General features: G+C 42.3%; 1 protein-coding gene across 3 annotated transcripts in view; it reads left to right on the forward strand.

Annotated features, from left to right (window-relative positions):
- Positions 1-23,551, forward strand: part of LOC109112511 (Fc receptor-like protein 5) — a 36,118-nt gene that overhangs the window by 12,015 nt on the left and 552 nt on the right. The window contains exons 2-14 of one of the 3 annotated variants that reach the window (XM_042759394.1): positions 6,809-6,847; positions 6,951-7,193; positions 8,805-9,122; positions 12,052-12,315; positions 13,029-13,316; positions 13,674-13,958; positions 14,511-14,786; positions 15,187-15,459; positions 15,567-15,851; positions 15,927-16,205; positions 16,749-17,012; positions 17,217-17,462; positions 23,379-23,489. In XM_042759394.1, coding sequence (XP_042615328.1) covers positions 6,809-6,847; positions 6,951-7,193; positions 8,805-9,122; positions 12,052-12,315; positions 13,029-13,316; positions 13,674-13,958; positions 14,511-14,786; positions 15,187-15,459; positions 15,567-15,851; positions 15,927-16,205; positions 16,749-17,012; positions 17,217-17,462; positions 23,379-23,489 — 3,171 coding nt within the window. Of the gene's footprint in view, positions 1-6,808; positions 6,848-6,950; positions 7,194-8,123; positions 8,280-8,804; positions 9,123-12,051; positions 12,316-13,028; positions 13,317-13,673; positions 13,959-14,510; positions 14,787-15,186; positions 15,460-15,566; positions 15,852-15,926; positions 16,206-16,748; positions 17,013-17,216; positions 17,463-23,378; positions 23,490-23,551 lie in introns of those variants that run through there. The other 2 variants (XM_042759395.1, XM_042759396.1) reach the window with 2 other exon arrangements.

Consider the following 23,551-nt stretch of genomic DNA (forward strand, 5'->3'; position numbering starts at 1 on the left):
CTTGTGTATTTGGTTTCTGGTAGTCAATTTTATTCTTGGGGTCTTGTTTTTCTAATAGAATTTGGCAATGATTGAATCTAGCGATTTAAACCAGGTAATGGTGGGTTGTGTTGGAGTCATTGTAAATAAATAGTTTAATTTAGGGAGTATAGTCATTATAAGTACTGATATTCTGCACATAATAGATAGTGGTAAATTCAACCAGCGTTGAAGATCATCATCTATTGTTTTAAGTAATGGAGTATAGTTGAGTCCAAACAGCTCTGACAGCCTGGGGTAAACATCAAACACACACACACACACACACACGCACATACACACACACACACAGAGCAGTGGGCATCATTTATGCTGCAGCACCCGGGGAGCAGTTGGGGGTTCACTGCCTTGCTCAAGGGCACCTCAGTCTTGGTATTGCTGTCCCAAGACTCGAACCCACAACCTTTGGTTAGGAGTTAAACTTTCTAACCACTAGGCCACACCATCCCCCAATAGATGGTCTGACACTTATCTCTATAGATGGTGTGACATTTTCTATTCTAGTACTTTGGCGATGATTTTGATTAGGGAAATTGGACAATAGCTTGACGGTAATGTTGGGGTTTTTATTGGGTTTGATAAGGAGTGATTCATTTATCATTCAGGTGAAGAGTGGTGATAAAGTGGACCAAAAGTGTTTGTAGAACTCAGGGAATCCATCAGGACCTGGTGCTTTATTGTTCGGCATGAGTTTAAGGGCATTAAAAAGTTCATGTTCTGTTAAGGGGGATACAAGAGAACTTATTTGATGTTTACTTATTTGAAGTTGAGGTAGGTTGATATTGTTGAGAAATGAATTGATGTCTTTATGATTCAGTTCTTTTTCAGAGGAATATAATTTACTGTAAAAAAAAAAATGAAATATTTGATTTATTTCTTTCGGTGAGTTGGTGGACTTTCCTGCTGTGTTTGTAATAACTGGTATTGTTGTTTTTTTCCTTATTTTGATTTGATTTGCCAAATATTTACCAGATTTGTTTCTATGATGGAAGTCTTCCTGTCTTAGTCTTTAAATTAGGAACTAGGCATGTTTATTAATTAATTCATTTAATTTTAATTTATATTTTCCTGTTGGATAATTTATGTCTTTTAGCTGTTTGGTTTTTTGTTCCAGTTCTGCTTGTTGTTCCTTCTCTTTCCTTTTTTTATAAACAGAGAATGAAATTATTTTTCCTCTTAGTACTGCTTTCCCTGCTTCCCGCAGAAGAGATGGAGATGATTCCAGGGAGTCATTCATCTCTAGAAAGCATGTCCAGTCTCTTTTAAAATAACTGTCAAAAGCATGGTCTTTCAGAAGAGATGTGTTGAATCGCCATCTAGTAATGGGTTTATGTGGACTAATTTTATTCCATTTTAATGTTACTGGGGCATGATCACTAATGACTATTGGATTGATCTTTGATTTAGAAATATTTGATATGATTGAATTACTGGTGAGAAAGAAGTCAATGCAGGAATATTAATGGTGGACTGGTGAGAAAAATTAGTATTCTTTAACGTTGAGCTAAATAATCTAATGTTATCTAGTAATCTAAAATTTCATCATTAAATAAATTAAATACATTTATTTATGTTTATTTAATAAATATATAAATTTAATAAAAAGTGTTCTGAACTATCTATCTGTCACAGCCACACCATCTACACTCCCTGAATCGGACACTTACGCCACGCCCCCTCGTTCCCAATCACCAGAATTCTGAACACCTGTGCATCATCACCAGTGCCACACATAAAGCCCTCAGTCACCATCACTCATTGTCTGGTCTTGCACCGATCTCCCAACTTACCTGAACGCCCTTCGTCGAACCTACCTGATATATTGAACCCTCTTCATCCTCGTCTGCCTACCTGTTCCCATCGTCTTCGTCTGAGTCACCATCTGTATCACCATCACCTCAAAGGAAAGTTGTGTTACCACTGTGTTGTCTACGTGTCAAGATTCACCTGTGTCTGAAACCTCTGATTCACATTAAACACTATTGCACTGAATCCTCTGTGTCCTCGTCTGTGTCTGACAGAAGACCAGACCTCATGCAGAGCTCTTCAGACACAGGCGAGGACCGCACCGCGGATCCCTTCACTGAACTGGTTCACGCTGTACGGTCCTCACTCATGCAACTTCCCTCACCTGATGTCAACAGCTCATCGCCATCAAACATCGCTACAACTCCGGTCACTTCTTCAGTTGCCCCTGCGAGTCCCATGGCCACACCAGCGACATACAGCGGCGCGGCGGAGGATTGCAGCGGGTTTCTGCTACAGTGTTCACTCTACCTGGAGTCCAACGCACACTTATTCACCACCGAACGCAGCCGAGTTGCTTTTATCATCAATCTGCTCACAGGTAAAGCTCTCCAATGGGCTCAATCTCTCTGGGAATCGAATTCATCTGCCACTGGATCTGTTACTGATTTCTGTTCCCAGTTAAAATCTGTCTTTGGTCAACAAACTTCTGAATTATCTGTCCATGATCAACTGTTTACAATTCGCCAACAGAAAAATGAGTCCGTGAGTGATTATGCTGTTCGCTTTCGTACCCTCGCTTACATCAGCGGTTGGAATGAAACGGCCTTAATTACGGCATATCGCCACGGTTTATGTGAAAAGATACAAGGTTTGATTGTTGTATATGAAGATTCACTGGGACTGGAGTGTCTTATCCAGAAGTCCATCAGAGTCGCCCAGAGACTCACTGCATGTCATCAACTCACTCCCGCTGTACTTCCTCCGCCCGCTCTACCATCTGTCGCTCCTCCAGCACCTGAACCCATGCAGGTAGATTCACACCACCTATCTACATCAGAACGTCAGCGGAGGATTAACACCGGGCTGTGTCTCTACTGTGGGGGAGAGGGACACTTATTACCATCATGTCCCGTACGACCTCCACGCCCAGCGGTGAGTACCATCCATCTACCACCTCAAACTGCTCCATTAACTCAAACCTGGGTTACTCTAAGACATCTCCACTCTTCTATTTCAGTACAAGCCCTCATCGACTCCGGCGGGGAACTTCATCAACCAGCAAACATTAAATCGTCTAAGTGTCAAGCGTCATCGAAGCCCCGTCGAACTCAAAGTAACAACCATACAAGGAAAGCCGCTGGGCAGAGGTCATGTCCGCTATTTCTCCCCCACAGTCATCCTCCGCGTGGGTTCCCTGCATGAGGAAGACATCACGTTCATGGTGCTGGAGGAATCCACTGCAGATATCATCCTGGGCCGCCCATGGCTTAACCAACATCAACCACACATCCATTGGCCCACAGGTGAGATCCTGAAATGGGGAAATTCCTGTCATTCTACCTGCATCACTCCACCAGTTAAAGTTCCCAAGGTCACTCCATCCCTCAAGAAGTCATCCCTACCGGTCCAGTCCACATCAGTGGAAAGCCCCGAAACTAAGGCGGAACATACCATCCCTCCAGAATATCGGGCGTTCCAGGATGTGTTCAGCAAGCGGTTGGCAACGAAACTTCCACCTCATCGGCCATGGGACTGCGCTATCGACCTCCTGCCTGGAGCAACCCTTCCCAAGGGACAAGTCTATCCTCTGTCCATCCCGGAGCAGAAGGCCATGGAGGAGTACGTACAGGAAGCTCTCGCTCAAGAATTCATCCGACCATCTACTTCCCCTGCCGCTTCCAGCTTTTTCTTCGTGGCCAAGAAGGACGGAGGCTTGAGGCCGTGTATAGATTATCGCCATCTCAACTCTCAAACCGTCAAATTCAGTTATCCTCTTCCCCTGGTCCCAGCTGCCTTAGAACAACTACGCGGAGCAAAGATCTTCACCAAACTGGACTTGAGGAGCGCCTACAATCTAATCCGAATCCGGAAGGGGGACGAGTGGAAGACAGCTTTCATCACTCCTTCCGGGCACTATGAATACAGGGTCATGCCATATGGGTTATCCAACAGTCCTTCCGTCTTTCAGAACTACATGAACGAGATCTTCAGAGAATACCTCAACCAGTTCGTAATTGTCTACATCGATGATATCCTCATTTACTCCACATCCCAGGAAGAACACATCCAAGATGTCATATTTGTACTCTGAAAACTCCGGGAACACCATCTGTATCTCAAGTTAGAAAAATGTGAGTTCCACACGCCCTCAGTCCAGTTCCTGGGATACATCATCGGCCCACGTGGCGTGAAGATGGACCAGGGGAAGGTGGAAAGCACCATCACACACTGGCCCCAACCTGGCTCCATTAAAGAACTCCAACGCTTCCTGGGCTTTGCCAACTTTTATAGGAGATTCATCAAGAACTACAGTATACTCAGCTCACCTCTAACCTCACTCCTCCGGAACCGGCCCAAGTCTCTGTCCTGGAACCCCATGGCCACTGAAGCTTTCCATCATCTCAAACAAGCCTTCAAGACCGCTCCGATCCTAGCTCATCCTGATCCCAACCAACAGTTCATAGTGGAAGTGGATGCCTCGTCGACCGGGGTCGGAGCGGTACTTTCCCAGCGGCAGGGGGATCCTCCACGACTCCATCCATGTGCCTTCTTCTCGAAGAAGCTATCCCCGGCGGAGCAAAATTACGACATAGGTAAACCGTGAACTACTGGCTATCAAGCTGGCTCTGGAAGAGTGGCGTCATTGGCTGGAGGGAGCCAAGGTCCCTTTCGAGGTGATCACTGACCACCGGAACCTGGAATACCTCCGTGAAGCTAAGAGACTGAATCATCGCCAAGCTAGATGGGCCTTATTCTTCACGAGATTCGACTTTAAAGTCACGTATCGCCCTGGCTCCCAGAACAATAGAGCTGATGCTCTATCCCGCCTTCATCAGGCAGACCCAGAACCAGAATCTCCCGAATCAATCCTTCCTCCAGCCATGATTGTAAGTCCCATTCAATGGGACCTTAATCGTCTGATTGAACAAGAAAACCATCAACACCCTGCTCCGCCGGGAGGTCCAGAAGGGAAACTCTTCGTCCCTCCTCAACATTGGATTACCCTTCTGGACTTGGCTCACACCTCTCCGGGATCTGGACATCCAGGCAGGAGGCGGACCCTCTCGCTCCTGCAACAACGTTACTGGTGGCCCTCGATGAGTCAGGATACCTCCCGTTACCTCAAAGGATGCTCAGTCTGCGCCATAGCGAACACCCCTAGGAGACTCCCGGAAGGTAAACTGGTGCCTCTGCCCATTCCTGAACGTCCATGGACCCATATAGGTGTAGATTTCATGACTGACCTCCCCCCTTTCTCAAGGCAATACTTGTGTGCTGGTAGTAGTCGACAGGTTTTCAAAATCATGCAAACTCATATCTCTCAAAGGACTTCCCACAGCGTTTGAAGCGGCAGAGGCACTATTCCACAATGTGTTCTGTCACTTTGGCATTCCAGAAGACATCATCTCCGACAGGGGTCCCCAATTCATCTCCAGAGTCTGGTCAGCTTTCTTCCGCCTCCTAGGAGTATCCGTCAGCCTCTCTTCAGGATACCATCCCCAGACCAATGGCCAGACTGAGCGAAAGATCCAGGAGATCGGGAGGTTCCTGAGGGTCTACTGCCACCGGAATCAGGACTGTTGGAGCCAGTACCTACCCTGGGCAGAATATGCACAGAACTCCCTCCAGCAATCTACCACCGGGCTCACCCCCTTCCAATGTGTCCTCGGATACCAGCCTCCACTCTTCCCATGGTCGGGTGAGCCCTCGGAGGTCCCAGCGGTAGATCACTGGTTCCGACAGAGCGAGAGGGTCTGGGACTCGGCTCACGTGCATCTCCAGCGGGCAGTTCGGAGGCATAAAGAGCAAGCGGACGCTCGTCGAAGACCTACGCCACAATACCAACCTGGACAGCTGGTCTGGCTCTCGACGAGGGACATCCGCCTCCGGCTGCCCTGCCGTAAGCTGAGTCCTCGATACATCGGACCATTCAAGATCGAACGGCAACTGAACGAAGTGACCTATAGACTCCAGCTACCAGCACAGTACCGTATTTCACCTTCATTCCATGTCTCACTCCTCAAACCATTCACTGAACCTTTGTCTCCTCCATCCACAGAGCCTGGTGATGATGCCGTACCTCCTCCTCCCGCCATCGAAGAAGACAACAGCATCTTCCGGGTGAGAGCTATCCTCGACTCTCGACGACGGGGGTCCTCAACTGGAGTACCTTGTAGACTGGGAGAACTACGGCCCGGAGGAGCGTTGCTGGGTTAATCGTAATGACATCCTGGACCCTAGCCTTCTCACCGACTTTCACCGAGACCATCCAGACCGCCCCGCTCCCCGGGGCCGTGGTAGACCCCGTCGTCGTTCAAGATCCCAGCCGTCAGGAGCCGCCCGGGGGGGAGGGGGTACTGTCACAGCCACACCATCTACACTCCCTGAATCGGACACTTACGCCACGCCCCCTCGTTCCCAATCACCAGAATTCTGAACACCTGTGCATCATCACCAGTGCCACACATAAAGCCCTCAGTCACCATCACTCATTGTCTGGTCTTGCACCGATCTCCCAACTTACCTGAACTCCCTTCGTCGAACCTACCTGATATATTGAACCCTCTTCATCCTCGTCTGCCTACCTGTTCCCATCGTCTTCGTCTGAGTCACCATCTGTATCACCATCACCTCAAAGGAAAGTTGTGTTACCACTGTGTTGTCTACGTGTCAAGATTCACCTGTGTCTGAAACCTCTGATTCACATTAAACACTATTGCACTGAATCCTCTGTGTCCTCGTCTGTGTCTGACACTATCTATGCATCTAACGCTTTGTTTCTGTATTTTTTGCTGTTTAGTGTTGATGCTATTATGCAGCCATTCTGGACTCACTCAAGGTAAATAACTTGTTCATATAACAAATCTGAAATCTCTCAGTTTAAACATAACAGGTAATGATTTTTAATGTATCCATATTTACTCTTAAATGTATTAACTCAGTGGAACCAAAAGCTGTAGTGAAGGTGAGTCCAGATCAGCGTGTGTTCAGAGGAGAGACAGTCACTCTCACATGTGACATACAGGGAGCAGGAGACATTCAGTGGACATACAGCTGGTTTAAAGATGGTTCAGTCATCCCAGACATCACTGAGAGAGTCTACACCATCACATCTCTGTCTGATAATAGTAAATACAGCTGTGAAGCAAAGAGCATCAGCGATGCTGTTACATTGACTTTATCAGGTGAGTGTTAATATTAATTAATTCATAATATATATATATATATTCTTTTTTTTTTTTTTTTTTTTTTTTTGAGACAGTCTTTTTTTTTTTTTTTTTTTTTTAGTTAGTGTTTTTGTGTTGCTCAGACTGGATTTGAGTGTTTGATTTTATTTTATTTTTTAATCACAGCTGTCACTGTTCTAGACTGCTTGTTTTGCCTCTTGATATACTGTCCAATCAGCATCAAGTTACGTTCTGTGTAGTACCGCCCCCTTTCTTCAACATACCTAAGCTTTACTTGTGCAGCAATTGGTGGGAACAAACTCTATAAATAAGAAACAAGAAGTCAGGACTAATCTGTATGGGGTGAATAAAGCAAACCAGGGAAGTTTAGATGGATGACAATTGTAATGGAGGTAAAGATAATTACAGTGACATACAGGAATCGTACATTATTAGACACGCACTATTATTAATGTGCAAACAGACAGACCGTGTATGTGCATTCTCTGATAGCTTTTTGCACGAGTACATTTCAGTACAGCCGCATGTCTGGCAAGTGTTTTATAATGAACACTTGCTGAAAAAGTGTGTTATTATAGAAGTTTGCAATGGTCAGTGGTGTTTATATACATATGGGCATCAACACTGACAGAGGAACTGTTCACTGGTGATGTCGAGCCGCCTACAGATCACCATATTTGAGAAATTCAGAATGTTTTTATTTACTTTTTAAATTTGTTTTTTTGCTCTGTTTAATATTTCTGAATGGATTGGTATATATTTATATATAGTCAGGTTAAGGCGACTAGTATAGTGGTCTGTTGGCGTCTCTGTGTGGTCCTGTTTGGTAGTGCAGCTTGAGATGTAGTTGTTTCTATACTGTATGTATAGAAAATGCTCTCTAAACAAATGTAAAAAAAAATCCCCCTAACAAAACGCAATGTTTACAGATTTATTGTTCAGAAAAGACAAAAGAAAACCACTTCAGCTCATAAGGACACAGCTAACAACTTATCCATGAGGTTGGAGAAATAGATGACTCAATTTCATCATACCCCCAAACTGTTTTTGGAGGGAGGGAGGGAGAGATGCTTTGACCACTTGGTATGATTATACTTGGTATGAGCGTGGCTTGAATATTCTGTAGAGTGTAATGCATGCTTTTGTTTTCGGTGCCGAGTTTTTGGTGTTGTAAATATTATAGTTATCATGTTGTTCTCTTATAAGACCTGGCCCTTTTTTAAACAAAATCTAAAGCTATCATACTGATACAAGATTTGTTGGGTAAAATTTTAGTATTATTAAAAATATTATTGGTTATAATATTATTATTATAAATAATTTTAAAAACAAAAAAAAGAGAATGTAAAATATATAATGCTATATATATATATATATATATAAAATATGGTATGGTTTGATATAGCAATATGGTACAAAATAATCTTGTTCAAATCAATGCGATAAATGAGTTGGGTCAAAAGTAATCTTAAAGTAATCAAAAAGTAGAATGCATTACTTAAAATTTTTAATCTACTAGATTGTATTACTAAATACAATGTTCATCATATTATTTATAATCAGTAATGAACTATACTTTGTAAGTAATCTAACATGCAATGTTCACAGATTTACCCAGATCTAAGCTGACTTTGACACCAAACAGTCCTGTATACGCTGGAGAGACAGTCAATCTGAAGTGCGTGATTGAGTCTTACAGTGACTGGAGATGGAGAAATGGCCTGACAAATGACTGGAGATATGAGTGGTATAAAGGCAGATACAGTGTAATGTTACAGACGTCTGAGCGTTACACTGTAAACAGAGACACTCTCACTATCAGAGGAGCTACTGAGTCTGATCAGGGTCAGTACTGGTGTAGAGGACAGAGAGATGGAAGACCAAACTCATCACAATCAAGCTCTGCTGTTTCTCTCACTGTGAAGGGTGAGTTAAATATTACCAGCAATCTACTGCGATTCTACAGTATCAATACTGTGAAACTGCTTTACAGCAAACAGTATTACCATTAAAAAATACAGTATTTTCCAGTATTTTTATTTTTATTTTTTTTACAATAAAATACTGGCAGCAGAGTAGCCATTAATATACTGTTATTCTACAGCATTAATACTGTGAAAATACATTCTGTTATTATTTCAATTTACAATACACTCTAAAAAATATTAAATAAATAAATAAAGCTCTGGGTCAAAAGGGAACCTCAAAATAGCTTGGAAACTAAAACCACACAGAAAATCACTACAGTAAAAAACACAGCCAACAGTAATAGGCTAATAAAAGGCGAAAATAGATTTAAAAAAAAAGGCAAGATTAATAGCAACGTGAACATTTTTGCAAGAAAAAGTGCATAAAATACAAACTCAAACTCAGTTTTATCGCTTGTATAGTTAAATTAAATTTAGTTTAACAATCAATAATGTTTAAGAACAAATGTGACAAGTATTTTTTTTTTCTTCTGCCAGCTAGCAGTAGACAGCCAAAACAGTCAGGCTGAGTGCCATAATACACAGTCTGAAAGCCTTAATAAACACTGAAAGCTGGGAATAAAGTATTACGGTGAATTGCAATGATTTGGATTTTACGCTCTCTGATTAATGTGTTTATGATCACTCACCTACAAGCATTCTCAAGCGCCATTCCGTCTTGTTCAACTCCAGCTCATCGGTCACCATTTGAGTAATATGAATGTGAGAGAAAACACTCCGACAAAGGGTGCTTTCACACTTGGTTTGCTTGCCTGGTCCGCACCCGAGTTCGATTGCTCCCCCCTCCCCCTGCCCCCGCTGGACTGTGTTCATATTATATTATTATATAATATATAATTATAAAATAACATAATTATATTATTTGGGTCCGAACCGTGGTTCGTTTGCGTCATCAAGCCAGCAGCTGTTTACCCCATTGCTTAGTAATGACGGCGCATGAGAAGGTGGCAAATGTATAACATTACTCTCTGCACTTTTATGTATTTATGTTTTTGAAACATTCGCTTTGTTTACAAGGCTTCGGTACATAACGGCACTTACGTCTGTCTTACAAATGTACTGCAAATGCTCGAAAGAACAGTGAAGGCGAACAGAAATGAGATATACAGCGCTATGTTTACAGCGAATCAGTCACGCTTGTCAGAAAAGTGAGAGAAAAGTGGGAGCAATCGAACTCGAGTTTGGACCAGGCAAGCAAACCAAGTGTGAAAGCACCCTAAGAGGACTCGGGTATGGTTTGCGGGTGCGCACCCGAGTTCGGAAGACAGCGTTCACATCATCCTAACGAACTGAACTTTAACGTCAATCGAACCCAGTTGCGCACCAAAAGTGCTAGTGTGAAAGCACCCAAAAACCTCCAGTTTCAAAAAAACATGCTCCTCTCTGCAGTCAGTTTCAAAGTTCTCTCTTATGAGATTCGATGTCCCAGTGCCGAGAACTCAACAAGTTCGTTCACATACACCATGGGTCTTCAACCCTGCTCCTGGGGACCCACTGTCCTGCAAAGTGTATTTACCACCTGCTTCAGCACACCTGGCCAGTGAAATTTTTGAAGTGATCCTAAAGACCTTGATTAGCTGGTTCAAGTGTGTTTGATTAGGGTTGGAGCTGGGACACCAGGAGCAGGGTTGAAGACCTATGACATAGACTGTAAAAAAGATGGACGACATGTCTCCACTTCCTTCCACTATAGAAAAGTGAAGGCAAAGCATTCTCAGTATGGCCGCTGTTGTTGTTGTCGTTGTCGTTTTCTTCTTCTTCTTCTTCTTGGTTTTAATGGTGGTTGGCATACAACTTCAAGGTGCATTACCGCCACCTGCTGGTAAGGAGTGTGAGCCAAGAACACAAAACCCTTTTCCTAATGCCTCCTAAACACCTATATTCTTTTATTTAAATCAGTAATTTCCAGATATAACATTAAAAAAATCAATACATTCATCATATGAGTTCATTTGCAATGTGTTTGTCAAGTCAAACTTCATCTTAATTCTTTTCGACTTAAAAAACAATATTCTCCTTTCACTATTATACTTTGGATATTTCATTATAACGTGTTCCACAGTGTCCACTTGTTTACAGTGTTCACATTTTCCTGTCTGATGTTTCCCTATTTTATTTAAAGTACTGTTAAGTGTATGGCCGCTATCATCTTGCGAAAATCATGTCATTAGGAGCAGGAGTCTGCGCTATAGTGATCATGAGCTGGAGCGGCGTAATCAAAGTCCTGCCCAAACTTCCGCAGACCAAATCACAAGCTCACAACCGTGACACTACACCCTGTTTCATTAGCATCAAATAACTAATTAAAAGCAAACTTGTTACATAAATGACAGAAAATGTCTTTGGAAAAAAATTATTTGAAGTGTAATTTGATTGTTTAGTTTTCCCTTTTGCCAGAATGCATTGTTTTCTGCAGTACTTATTATTATTATTAGTATTATTAGTATTATTAGTTAGTAGTAGTAGTAGTAGTATAAGTATTATTAGTATTATTATTACTATTTACTAGAAAAGAAGCACATTGAGATTAAAAATCTCCAAAATTGACTGCAACACAGCTCACGTGGGTTTAAAAGATAACATCCACAACATTTTCATGGAAAATAGTATATTACTCTCAGAATTTGGTCATTTTTACGACAATTTTTTTACATTGTGATTACACATCCATTTGACAGACTGTGGTTTTGTTCAAAATGAAATGCTGTGGTGCTGCTTACGGAACATGTCTCAGGATGTGAAACAGAACACATTCAATCTTAAATAATTCTAACTCTTCAACTAGTTGTCATATGACCTCAGTGGCATCGCTAGGGATTCTGGGCCCACTGCATGCACTGATTTTACTCGTATGTGTATTAATACAGCGAGTCCAAAAGCTGTATTGAAGGTGACTCCAGATCAGCGTGTGTTCAGAGGAGAGACAGTCACTCTCACATGTGACATACAGGGAGCAGGAGACATTCAGTGGACATACAGCTGGTTTAAAGATGGTTCAGTCATCAGAGACATCACTGAGAGAGTCTACACCATCACATCTGTGTCTGATAGTGCTGAATACAGCTGTAGAGGAGAGAGATCAGACTCACAGAGATCAGACATCAGTGCTGCTGTTACACTGACTGTATCCGGTAAGTCTTCAGATTCACATCTGTTTAATGCTCATTTAAATTCAATATTTTTTGGCTCTTTACTTTACTTGACTTTACTAATACTCTTCTGTAGCAGCAACGTTCTTATAAGAAAAATGAAGCTATTCACTTGTTCACATTCTGTTCAGATGTACACATCTTGTGTGGGTTTTTGTGGAGGTTCTGGTTTATTTTAATGTCATGTAAATTGTGACCAGATTTCCTTTGTTATGGGCATCAACCTCTTTGATATTTACTTCAGTCAGTGTCACTGTGGTTATAGATGATATCCATGACTTTTGTGAGAATAGGAAAGGACTTGAGCGAGAGAGTTTAATACAAATGAGTTTTGTCCTGAAGTCAGAGAGAATGAAGTGACTTACAGATAATGATGTTAAATGAGTTGATGAAGTCTTCAGATAGTCTGTTGAAGTTGATTGAGATTCAGTTGCTCCTCATATGAGGTTGTAGTTGGAGTTCTTCAGCTCTCCTTCAGCAGGAGCTTCATTCTGCTTTCTATGACGAGTCAGAGGTGTTTGTCTGAGGACGAGACGGAGCCAGAGCCTCCAGAAAACACTCGGATCAGAAAACTAAGGACAGGACAAAACCAAAACAGAACAAATGTTATGAAAGATGACTTAAAATGATACATTTCTTTTGTTTGAGAAAAAAAAAAACTCTTGGACTCATTTTATATTTTTGCCTTCTCACAGATTCATACAGAGCTGCACTGATTGTGACACCAGACAGTCCTGTATTCACTGGAGAGAGAGTGATTCTGAAGTGTGTGATTGAGTCTTACAGTAACTGGAGATATGAGTGGTATAAAGACACAGACAGTGTAATGTTACAGACGTCTGAGCGTTACACTGTAAACAGAGACACTCTCACTATCAGCGGAGCTACTGAGTCTGATGCGGGTCAGTTCTGGTGTAGAGGACAGAGAGATGAAAGACCAAACTCATCACAATCAAGCTCTGCTGTTTATCTCTCTGTGAAGGGTGAGTTAAATATCATTGTCCTACTAAACTCACTCTACTACATGTATGATCCTTTATTCAGATGAGACACTTACACTGAATGTACATGCTTCTGAAGTTCTCAGCATAACATATAAAACACCATCAAGTTAAAGAGAACAAAAAATAGCACACATTCACTGTAAGTCTAATGATTGTTTCAGATGATATAATGTTGAATCACATTAAACGTGTAGTGAATCAGATGAGGAGAGACCATCACTCTCCTCTCCACATCTCTCCTCTTTAACATCAGTGTCACACAAATACAGGAACTCAGATGATCAGATCATGTTTCTGAATAGTTCACTGAAAGTGCTTTGTCTTCTTTCTTCACAGCTTTACCCAGATCTACACTGACTGTGAGACCAGACAGTCCTGTCTTCACTGGAGAGACAATCAGTCTGAAGTGTGTGATTGAGTCTTACAGTAACTGGAGATATGAGTGGTATAAAGGCAGAGACAGTGTAATGTTACAGACGTCTGAGCGTTACACTGTAAACAGAGACACTCTGACTATCAGAGGAGTGAATGAGTCTGATCAGGATCAGTTCTGGTGCAGAGGACACATTGACGGAAGACCAGTCTCATCATACTCAAGCTCTGTTTATCTCACTGTGACGGGTGAGTTGAATAGCATTGTCCTCCTAAACTCACTCTACTGTGTCCACATTTATTCAAGAGAGGTTTTTTTTTTTTTTTTTTTTTAATGAAATGCTTACTGCTTACTGAATACAGCACAGCAGATTATATTGTGTATTTTATTTTCAGCACAGTATTTTACATACTGTACATTTCATACTGTTTATTATTTCAGTTTTTAGAATGCATTATGCAATGATAAATTATGACCTCAACACACTGCCTGTTAATTCAGTTATTTAATGTCCAATTATCAGCTCAAAATAAATGTGAATTAAATAAGAGATAGTCTGATTTAATACTCTGGATAAATTTGCACAAGACAGCTTGACTAACTGAAGGTTTATAGCCATCTCAAATTATGTAGTGTAGATATTTGTAAATATGTAATAATATGTACATATCAATACAAACTACAAGTATAAACTATCTTTATATAATGCAGTGTTTTTTCAAATTACGAGGTTCATAACAGTGATCATGATACTGTGATGCTGTTTCAGTCAATATCTACTCATATGTGTATTAATACAGAGAGACCAAAAGCTGTAGTGAAGGTGACTCCAGATCAGCGTGTGTTCAGAGGAGAGACAGTCACTCTCACATGTGACATACAGAGAGCAGGAGACATTCAGTGGACATACAACTGGTTTAAAGATGGAAACACTTTATATCCATACAGAACAACAACAGCAGAGATCAGTTTCAGAGCTGATTATGTGTCTTACAGTGTTAAATACAGCTGTAGAGGAGAGAGATCAGACTCACAGAGATCAGACACCAGTGCTGTGGTTACACTGACTGTATCAGGTGAGTTTTTATATTCAGATCTTTTTAATGCTCATTTAACAGTATTTGTGGCTCAGCACTTTTCTTATATTCTTCTGTATAAGCTACAACTGTTCTTATTAAAGCCTGAAACAATTCACTTTTAGATGCAGAACTGCTTATGCATATGAAGCCTCCGTAGCAAGTACACTATTCAGAATTTTGTGAACAAACAAGTAAACTATAACCATAATCATTTATTTCATTTTTTTTTTTTTTTTTTTTTTCTGGGCAAACATGCTTGTATACAGATGAAGCTTATTGTTATATGTTCAGGATGCATAAATATCAGATTTATTTTTTCTGATGCAGACGAATAATCAATGATTGTCTAACACATCTGAACTCTTCAGGATCTGAATCTGTTCTTGTTCTCCTGCAGATCTGAAGCCAAAGCCTGAACTCACATCAGATCCTGCAGGAGCTGCACTGACAGGAAACACAGTGACTTTGACCTGTCACATGAATCTGTCCCCTGGATGGGACTTTTACTGGTACAAATACACACTGAACTCTGAGACAAAGACACAAACAAACTCCTACAGAGTGAAGATTGATTCAGTGTCTGATGGAGGCCAGTACTGGTGTAGAGCTGGAAGAGGAAAACCAGTCTACTACACACAATACAGTGATGCACTGTGGGTAAATGTTAGAGGTGAGAGAGAACATAGTATCTGACACAACATACAGATCAGAGACAATATCTACAGGACATCTAACACTTTGAATCTAAAATTAATGCAATAATCTGTGTTTGTACAGTGAGTCCTAAAGCTGTAGTGACAGTACGGCCTGATGAACGAGTGTTCAGAGGAGAAACAGTCAATCTGAGATGTGATATAAAGTGGGGAGGAGACACTGAGTGGACGTACAGATGGGAAACACAGGGAAGAAACTACCAATATACAAACTCTGTCAGGAGAATCTCAACACAAGAGTTGAACATCATCAGTGTTGAAGTCTTTCACAGCGGTAAATACACCTGTACAGGACAGATGGGAACACAGAGCTCTCAGCGCAGTGATGCTGTTACACTGAATGTATCAGGTGAGTTTGTGTGTGTGTTCATTATTATCAGTGTGAACAGCTTCTCTCTCTATAACTCATCTCATGTGTGTTAAGCTGAAGCTCAGGCAGCAGTGCGAGTGTCTCCACAGCCGTGGCTGACTGAAGGAGACTCAGTGACTCTGATCTGTGAGGTTACAGGCTCCTCTACAGGCTGGACGTTCAGCTGGTTCAGAGATGATGATCGTCTGTCCGACAGCAGCAGAGGAGCTGGAGGCTCTTACACTCTCAGTCCTGCTGCTCTACAGCACACAGGAGTTTATACATGCAGAGCAGAGAGAGGACGACCGGCCTATTACACAAAGAACAGTAACACACAGCCACTGTGGATCACTGGTGAGTCAAATCATCTGTCAAAATCTCTATTTAAAACTCATTTGATGTATAATATTAGACTAGTCAACAATCATCAGAACAAGTTTTCTTGACAGTGAAGATGTTTAGAAACTAGAAACCTAAATTTAATAGATATCTAGAGTGTTTGTTCCTCTACAATTATTCAGCCTGCAGTAACTGCTGGTAAAAACTGCTTCTCTAGCTCCACCAGCAGGTCAATTTATGAAGCATTTGGTCTTCACTTAACACCCCTAATCTTTATACTGATTGCAAATGGATTTTTGATATTAAATCTTTTTTTGAAGTAATGCATAAATCAGTTGGACACGTTATATGATACACCAGTCATGCATGTATTAAATTGTTTAAAAGTGACGGTAAAGACATTTATAATGTTACAAAATATTTATATTTCAAGTAAATGATGTTCTTTTTAACAAAAACAAAACAAAAAAAAAAGATTATGTGAAAAAAAATGAAATGTCTTTGTAAGTGGATCTCAAATGACACAAACAGCATAATTAAGTTCCATTTCTGTCTCAGGTGTTTCTCCTTCAGTGTCTCTGGTGGTCAGTCCCAGCAGAAGTCAACACTTCTCAACTGACTCTCTCTCTCTGAGCTGTGAGGATCAGAGGAACTCTGCTGGATGGACAGTGAGAAGATACACAAACAGAAACACAGAAGATTGTTCAACACAAACAGGATCTAGATGTCGAATCATCTCTCTCAGCACATCTGACTCTGGAGTTTACTGGTGTCAGTCTGAATCTGGAGAGAAACGTCATCCCCTAAACATCACTGTTTATGGTGAGTCCTGTTTCTCAGCACAACATGACTGAATGAGTTTCTTGTGAAATGATCCTGCCATTAAATGCCGCTCAAAATAAATCAAAATGTAGACTAGTATAAAAAGTACAATTCAATTCACTGTATTTTTGCTTATGAATTGTTTTATATTGTTTGATATATTCTTAATATTAGTAGTAAGCACACATTTCCTGTGTTGTGTAGATGGTGATGTGATTCTGGAGAGTTCTGTTGATCCTGTGATTGAGGGACATACTCTGACTCTACACTGTTTACATCGATCTACAAACTCCCCGATCCTCAGAGCTGATTTCTATAAAGATGGATCACTCGTCCAGCATCAGACAACAGGAGAGATGAACATCACCACTGTCTCAAAGTCACACGAGAGTTTCTACTACTGTAAAACAGAGAGAGGACAGTCACTGCACAGCTGGATCTCAGTCAGAGGTGAGAGTCTGTGGAGTTCAGTCACTGTCCGCTGATTCAATTTCAATAATGATCAATCAGTTACTGACAGCTGTTCATTATTTCACATAACAAAAATGTATCAAATCATATGCAAAATATACTTAATATTGTTCTGTTATTGTAGCCAACTACAAGTGAAAGCATCACCTCATTACCAACATTGTATAATTCAAATGTTACATAGGTAGGTCTTATCCTGCTAGGCCATTGCTGCCTGACGCACCTCCTCTGGTGCCTATGAACTGGCAGGCGTCTGTGCTAGGTGGTGCCCCAACACGCATCCTTCCTCTTTATCCAGAGCCAAAAGCTACCCTTCTTGGCTTCTTCAGCCAGATCTTTGAGGGCCTTCCTAAAGTGTGATCCAGACACTCCCAGCTCTCTCATGAGGTGAACAGCTTATGTACCCACAAAGCCGCGGCATCCCACCTCTACCAGGTAAATGGTGGTTTTCCATCCCGCCTCCCTGCACTCAGCTGCGAGATCATTGTATTTCAACCTCTTCCTTTCCCATGCAGCCTCCATCCCTGCTTCCCACGGAATGGTTATCTCAACAAGGAGTACCGTTTTGGAGTAGCTGGACCACATCAAAATGTCTGGGCGCAGGCTTGTGCTGGTGACCTCAGTGGGGAATTGGAGCTTCCTGTCAAGGTCGACTCTTATGCTGCAATCCTGGGTCAAGAGGGTCTGTCTCCATGGCACTCTTGGAGTGGTGCTTGTGCCACCTCCCCCTTCTTGAACAAACTGGATGTAACAGTCTGCTGGTGCTGAATGCCCTCTACTCGCTTCCTGCCTCTGGCTCTCCAGGATCTCTGCCAGCCTCCCAAGGACCTGGTCATCCCGCCATCTGTAGTGGCCTTGGGAGAGTGCTGTCTTGCACCCTGACAGGATATGATGAAGGCTTGCACTCGGGGTGTTGCATAGAGAGCAGCATTCCTCCTTGCCAAGCCACAGGCTCAGATTCGGTGGACATGGCAGTGTGTCGTACGTTGCCCTAATCAAGAAACTGAGCCTTGCCTGTGGGATCTTCCAGAGATCTGCCAAGCTGATGTTCCTAGCAACTGCACTCTCCCACGTTCCCCTGATGCCCCTGGGCTACTGCCTTGATCTTTTGATGCCTGTTCTCTATGTTTCTCACCTCGGCAATGACCAGCTCCTTCCTCTCTTTCCTCTGGCCTTGAACCAGAATTTTGGGACTTCTCCATGTCCAAGGCCTGCCCTTCCTGCTTGGACTCTTCCGATCACCACTTTTTGTTGCAGCCTGCTTATTGCCTGGTCAGCTTCGGCATGGCCTTTCCATTTGGGGCCAGTGCGGATCCTGATGTAAACATCCCTCACTGACTGGTCGGTGGACTTCATCACAAGCTTAGCCTTTTCCTGTTTGCAGCCCATGGTGATTGACTGTAGGGGCAGCTGGACCATGTTTCTTCTGAAAAGACCAGTTTTAGATAAGCATCATGGCAACCCCAACCATTTTCTGATGAACGAATTGGCTTTTCCATCCAACTTGTTTACCATAGAAATTGGGATCTCGCACAGTTTAAGTGGCCACATTATCCTCTGGCAAAGTATGGTGTGGTAACACCAGGCCTTGAGATTTTCTGGGAGCTGGCAGTCCTCGACAGGCCATCAATCAGGTGCTTCACCACAGCTTTCCCTGCTTGCTTGTCAGATAGCTCTGCTGTATATTGTCGGCCAAGGCTTTTGATGGGCTGGTCGGTAGTGATGCGCGGGTCGTATTTTTTTCCAACCAGCGGGTCCCGCTTTTCTGAAATTATTTGGCCCGCCCCGCAAATAAAGTAAAATTTCTTTACCCGACCGGACCGGCGGGAACATCACACAAGTTACGTTGCTACGTAGACCTTCGTATTGTAACCTTATCAAAGAACCTAATAAAATATTAAAAAATATGTCGATATTTTACTGACAAATGTCGAGAGCGCGAAATTACATTAAAACAATGCGTGAGCGCAAAACTCTCCGCTCGCGGCCAGATTTTATTGATCTCGCACAAAACCGGACACAGGCTCAGATATACGCTGCTCTTGCCTAAAACGTGTCTCTCCTCTCGCTTAAACTGTGTCCTGTGCACGCTCAAATCTCTCTGGGCTCATGCACTGTAGATATTCATTCTTTTCGCACCTGAATAAAATGTTGGCAAAAGTTATCAACCAATCAATTTAATGTACATATATATATATATATATATATATATATATATATATATATATAATGTATATTGTGTGTGTGTGTGTATATATAAAACAATAAATTTATATAACAATAAATGCTCTAATTGTGTGATTTATTTATTTTTAAATCCAGTGTTGTTTTGAGGTCAGAATTTTTTCCATGAAAATCCACTTAATATTAGCTATACATTTAATGGCACTCTTTTTTAAAACAGTGAATATACAGTTATGATATGATAGTGATAGTTACATGTAATTACATTGTTTGCAAATGCATTAAACCCATAGAATATAATGTAGTAATGTTCTGGCAAATATGAAAATTTCATATTAATTATTAATTAACTATTTCATAATTAAATAAAATGTATATTTGGTCCCCATTTATAGGTTTAGGGAAAGGTGCATCTGACCAATATCTAAATAGTTCAGTCTTAAAGCAGACTTGCTATAGGCTATATATAGGCTACATCAATCCAAGTACACAATATATATTGGCCTATATGACCCCATGAATTTAAAGAATCATATGCTTTTTATGTTTGTTTAGATAAATTGTTCAGAAGGGTTTTAATTTTATGTTTAATTTGTTTTTTTGTTTTTTTTGTTTGATCATGATTTTTTTCTAGTTTTTTTAAATTTTATGGAAATTACAGATCCATCTTTGAAATCTGATTGGTTGATAACTTTTGACAACGTTTAATTCAAGTGCGTAGAATTTATATCTACAGCGCATGAACCCAGAGAGATTTGAGCGTGCACAGGACACAGTTTGATCGAGAGGAGAGACACGTTTTAAGTGTGCGCACTGTTTTTGGACGAGCAGCGTATATCTGAGCGCACGCGTCCGGTTTTGTGCAAGAGCAAAGAAAATTTGTGCGCGAGCGGAGAGATTTGCGCTCACGCATTGTATTAATGTGCTTTCATGCTACAATAATGTGCTCTCAACATTTGTCAGTAAAATAACGCCATAAAAATATATATTCCAAATATTTAATATAGGCTGCAGGGAACTGCACGCAACATACATGAATTTTTTATTTTGTTTTTAATGACCCGCCCCAACCCGCCCCGCAAATAAAGTGCCAATTTCTTTACCCGCCCCAACCCGACCCGCAGGGTCCGTGGGTTATGAGTCGACCCACGCATCACTACTGGTCAGCAAGAAGGGGGATTCTCTCGCCAACCGTGAAGATGGTGCATTCACATCTAACTCCCTTCCTGAGGGAGAGGCTTTGGGACTTGGCAGGTTTGATCTTCATCCTTGCCCAGGACATTAGTTCTCAGCAGCCTTGCAGTACATGGGGCTGTTGGCAGAAGGCTGGTGATGTCATCCATGTAGCCACTCAGGAGGGGGAGTCTCTGGCCAGATGACAGTCTGACTCCTCCCACCACTTGCTTTGCCCCAATGAGGATTACCTCAAATGCAGCCATGAAGAGGATGGGGGATATCGGCAATGCCCGCCTCTAACTGTTGCTATCCGGTTGTGAACTCCTGGAGGGAGAAGGCCACCCTCAGGTCCTTAAGGTCATTTGTTAAGGGGCTCCTGATACTGCAAGGCATATGGAAAAACTCAGTGGTGTAATTAAGGAGCTGGTAGGGTACTGAAACGTATGCATTCGCCACATCAACCCACACAACATGCAGATCAGATCTTTCCCGCTTGGCCCATTGGATATGCTCCCAGATTACTGAAGAGTGTTCCATGCACCCTGGGAAGCCAGGGACTCCCACTTTCTGGCAGCTGGTGTCGACATATCCATTCTCCAGCAAGAAGTTGGTCATTCTTCTTGCAAGAACAGAGAAGAATATCTTGCCTTCGTCATTGAGCAAGGCGATGTTCAGGAATTGGCCAATTTCACTGGAATCTTTCTCCTTGGGAATGAAGACAGCCAGAGCTCTTCACCATGCTTTTGGAATGATTTGCCTTTTCCAAGCAGCTTACATGAGGATCCACAACTGCTTTAGAACTGCCAGGCAATTCTTGTATAGCTTACAGGGTAGCCCATTGGGACCAGAGACTGATGCGGATTTGACCTTTCTCACCACGTCTCGACCTTCACTGAGCTTTGGCAGGAGGATATCGAACTTAGACACAGGGGGACCTGGCTGAGGCAGGTAGCTTGGTAGACCCAGGGGCTTATTTCTCACTGGGTCACTATACTGCCTCCTGATGTACTCCTCCAGCTTTTTCTCTCCTCCTCCTCCTTTGGATGCGCTCCGCCCTTTGAAAACTGGCTAGCCTTTGCCTGATCTTGATCCATAGCACTTTAAGACCCTCTCTCTCTCCTCCCCTTTTCTCTTTGCATGGAGGATTTCAAGCTGGTAAGTGTTCCAAACCTGTCTTTGCATTCCTGGTAAAGAATGTCTTCGAACAGGTTGAGCCTGGACTCCACACTCCCCCACAGAGACCTCTGCAGAACCTCACTGAGGTCTGAATTTAATTCTGCCCCACTGATGCCTCACTGGTCTTTGGCCACTTGATTTTGCTCCTCCTAAATGGTGTCGTCTCTGTGCTTCTTGGCTCTGTCATTTTGGGGCAATTTGATGAATCTTCTCAGTGCCCACAGTCCAGAACCTCCTCCTCCATGGGGCCTTCCTTCTGCTTTGCCTTGCTTCCCCCAGCATCAATGGGTCCTTTAGCACTGTGGACTTTGCCCTGGCTTTTGGTCCCTCTTGTCTTATCTGCTGTAGCAGTGCAAGGTTGCTGCGGGATATTCCCACCACACTTTATTTTCTCCTGGTGGATTCGGAGGCCTCTTACTGTGGTCACCTTTTCCCACCCGTACCCACACGTCCGTAGGTTCTTTTCATTGTCCTTGTCCATTCCTGTCGTTTCCATGTGATCCATCTGATTAGGCCCATCTTTCACCCACCTCTCAAAGGGCCTGCGGGTTGTCTTTTACTTGTCGTCTTTGTGGTGAGCTTTGTGTGTCTTTTATAGAGACTAGTGGGTTGGGTTACCATCCCCCCACCACCGCCCTCCAATCTTCCCTGGACTCCAACTGTTCTATTCACAGTATCAGAAAATGCAATTGTTACACAGGTAGGTCTTTACCTGCTAGGGCATTGCTGCCTGACACACCTCCTCCGGTGCCTATGAACTGGCAGGCTGCAGGGTCATCAGCCGGGTACCATCACTCATTGACGTTTCGCCCCTTTACTCTCGGAACGCCTCCTGGTGGCGGGACAGTGTCAGGGACATCTCCCTGTCACCCCCTGCAGCCTGCGTCTGTGCTAGGGGGTACCTCAACACACATCCTTCCTCTTTATCCAGAGCCAAAAAATCAATATTATCACTCAACAGCCTTGAAATAAAATCTGATCAAACATTTTAGTGACATTCTTTCCATAAATAAAATTATTTTCCATTCAAAATCAGCTAGGAATTAATCTGAATGTGCTCATGTCAAGTACAGTATTTTTGGAGTGAAGAGGAGATTGGTGTATCCCCTTATGACCATCAAAATAATTTTTCATTAATCAATATACAGGCAAACAAAAGTGCTAATTTTACAGGCCTACATTTCTTTTTTTAGCATTGTCTATTAGTGTTAAGGAAGAAACACTGATGTTACATGTGAAGACGTAATGTTAAGCCAATTTAGTTTGTGCAGAAGTTATACTTATGTCAATTTGGCCTTTTATAGAGAGATTATATTGTTCAATAATGTGCTTCTGTTTGCTTGTTCATCTGTTTTTCAGTGTCACGTTCAGGTCAGATTTCTGTCTTCAAGATTCTTAGTTCTCTTCTGGCAGCTTGTATGTTTCTGCTGGCCACAGTCGTGCTGCTTTTCAAATGCTGCAGAGCGAGAGGTAAAACTTCTGTCTGAATCGCCTCTCTCTCTCTAACATTGTATTTTCTACAAACTAAAAAA

The sequence above is a fragment of the Cyprinus carpio genome, chromosome A7, assembly GCF_018340385.1.
Source record: "Cyprinus carpio isolate SPL01 chromosome A7, ASM1834038v1, whole genome shotgun sequence".
NCBI lineage: Eukaryota > Metazoa > Chordata > Actinopteri > Cypriniformes > Cyprinidae > Cyprinus > Cyprinus carpio.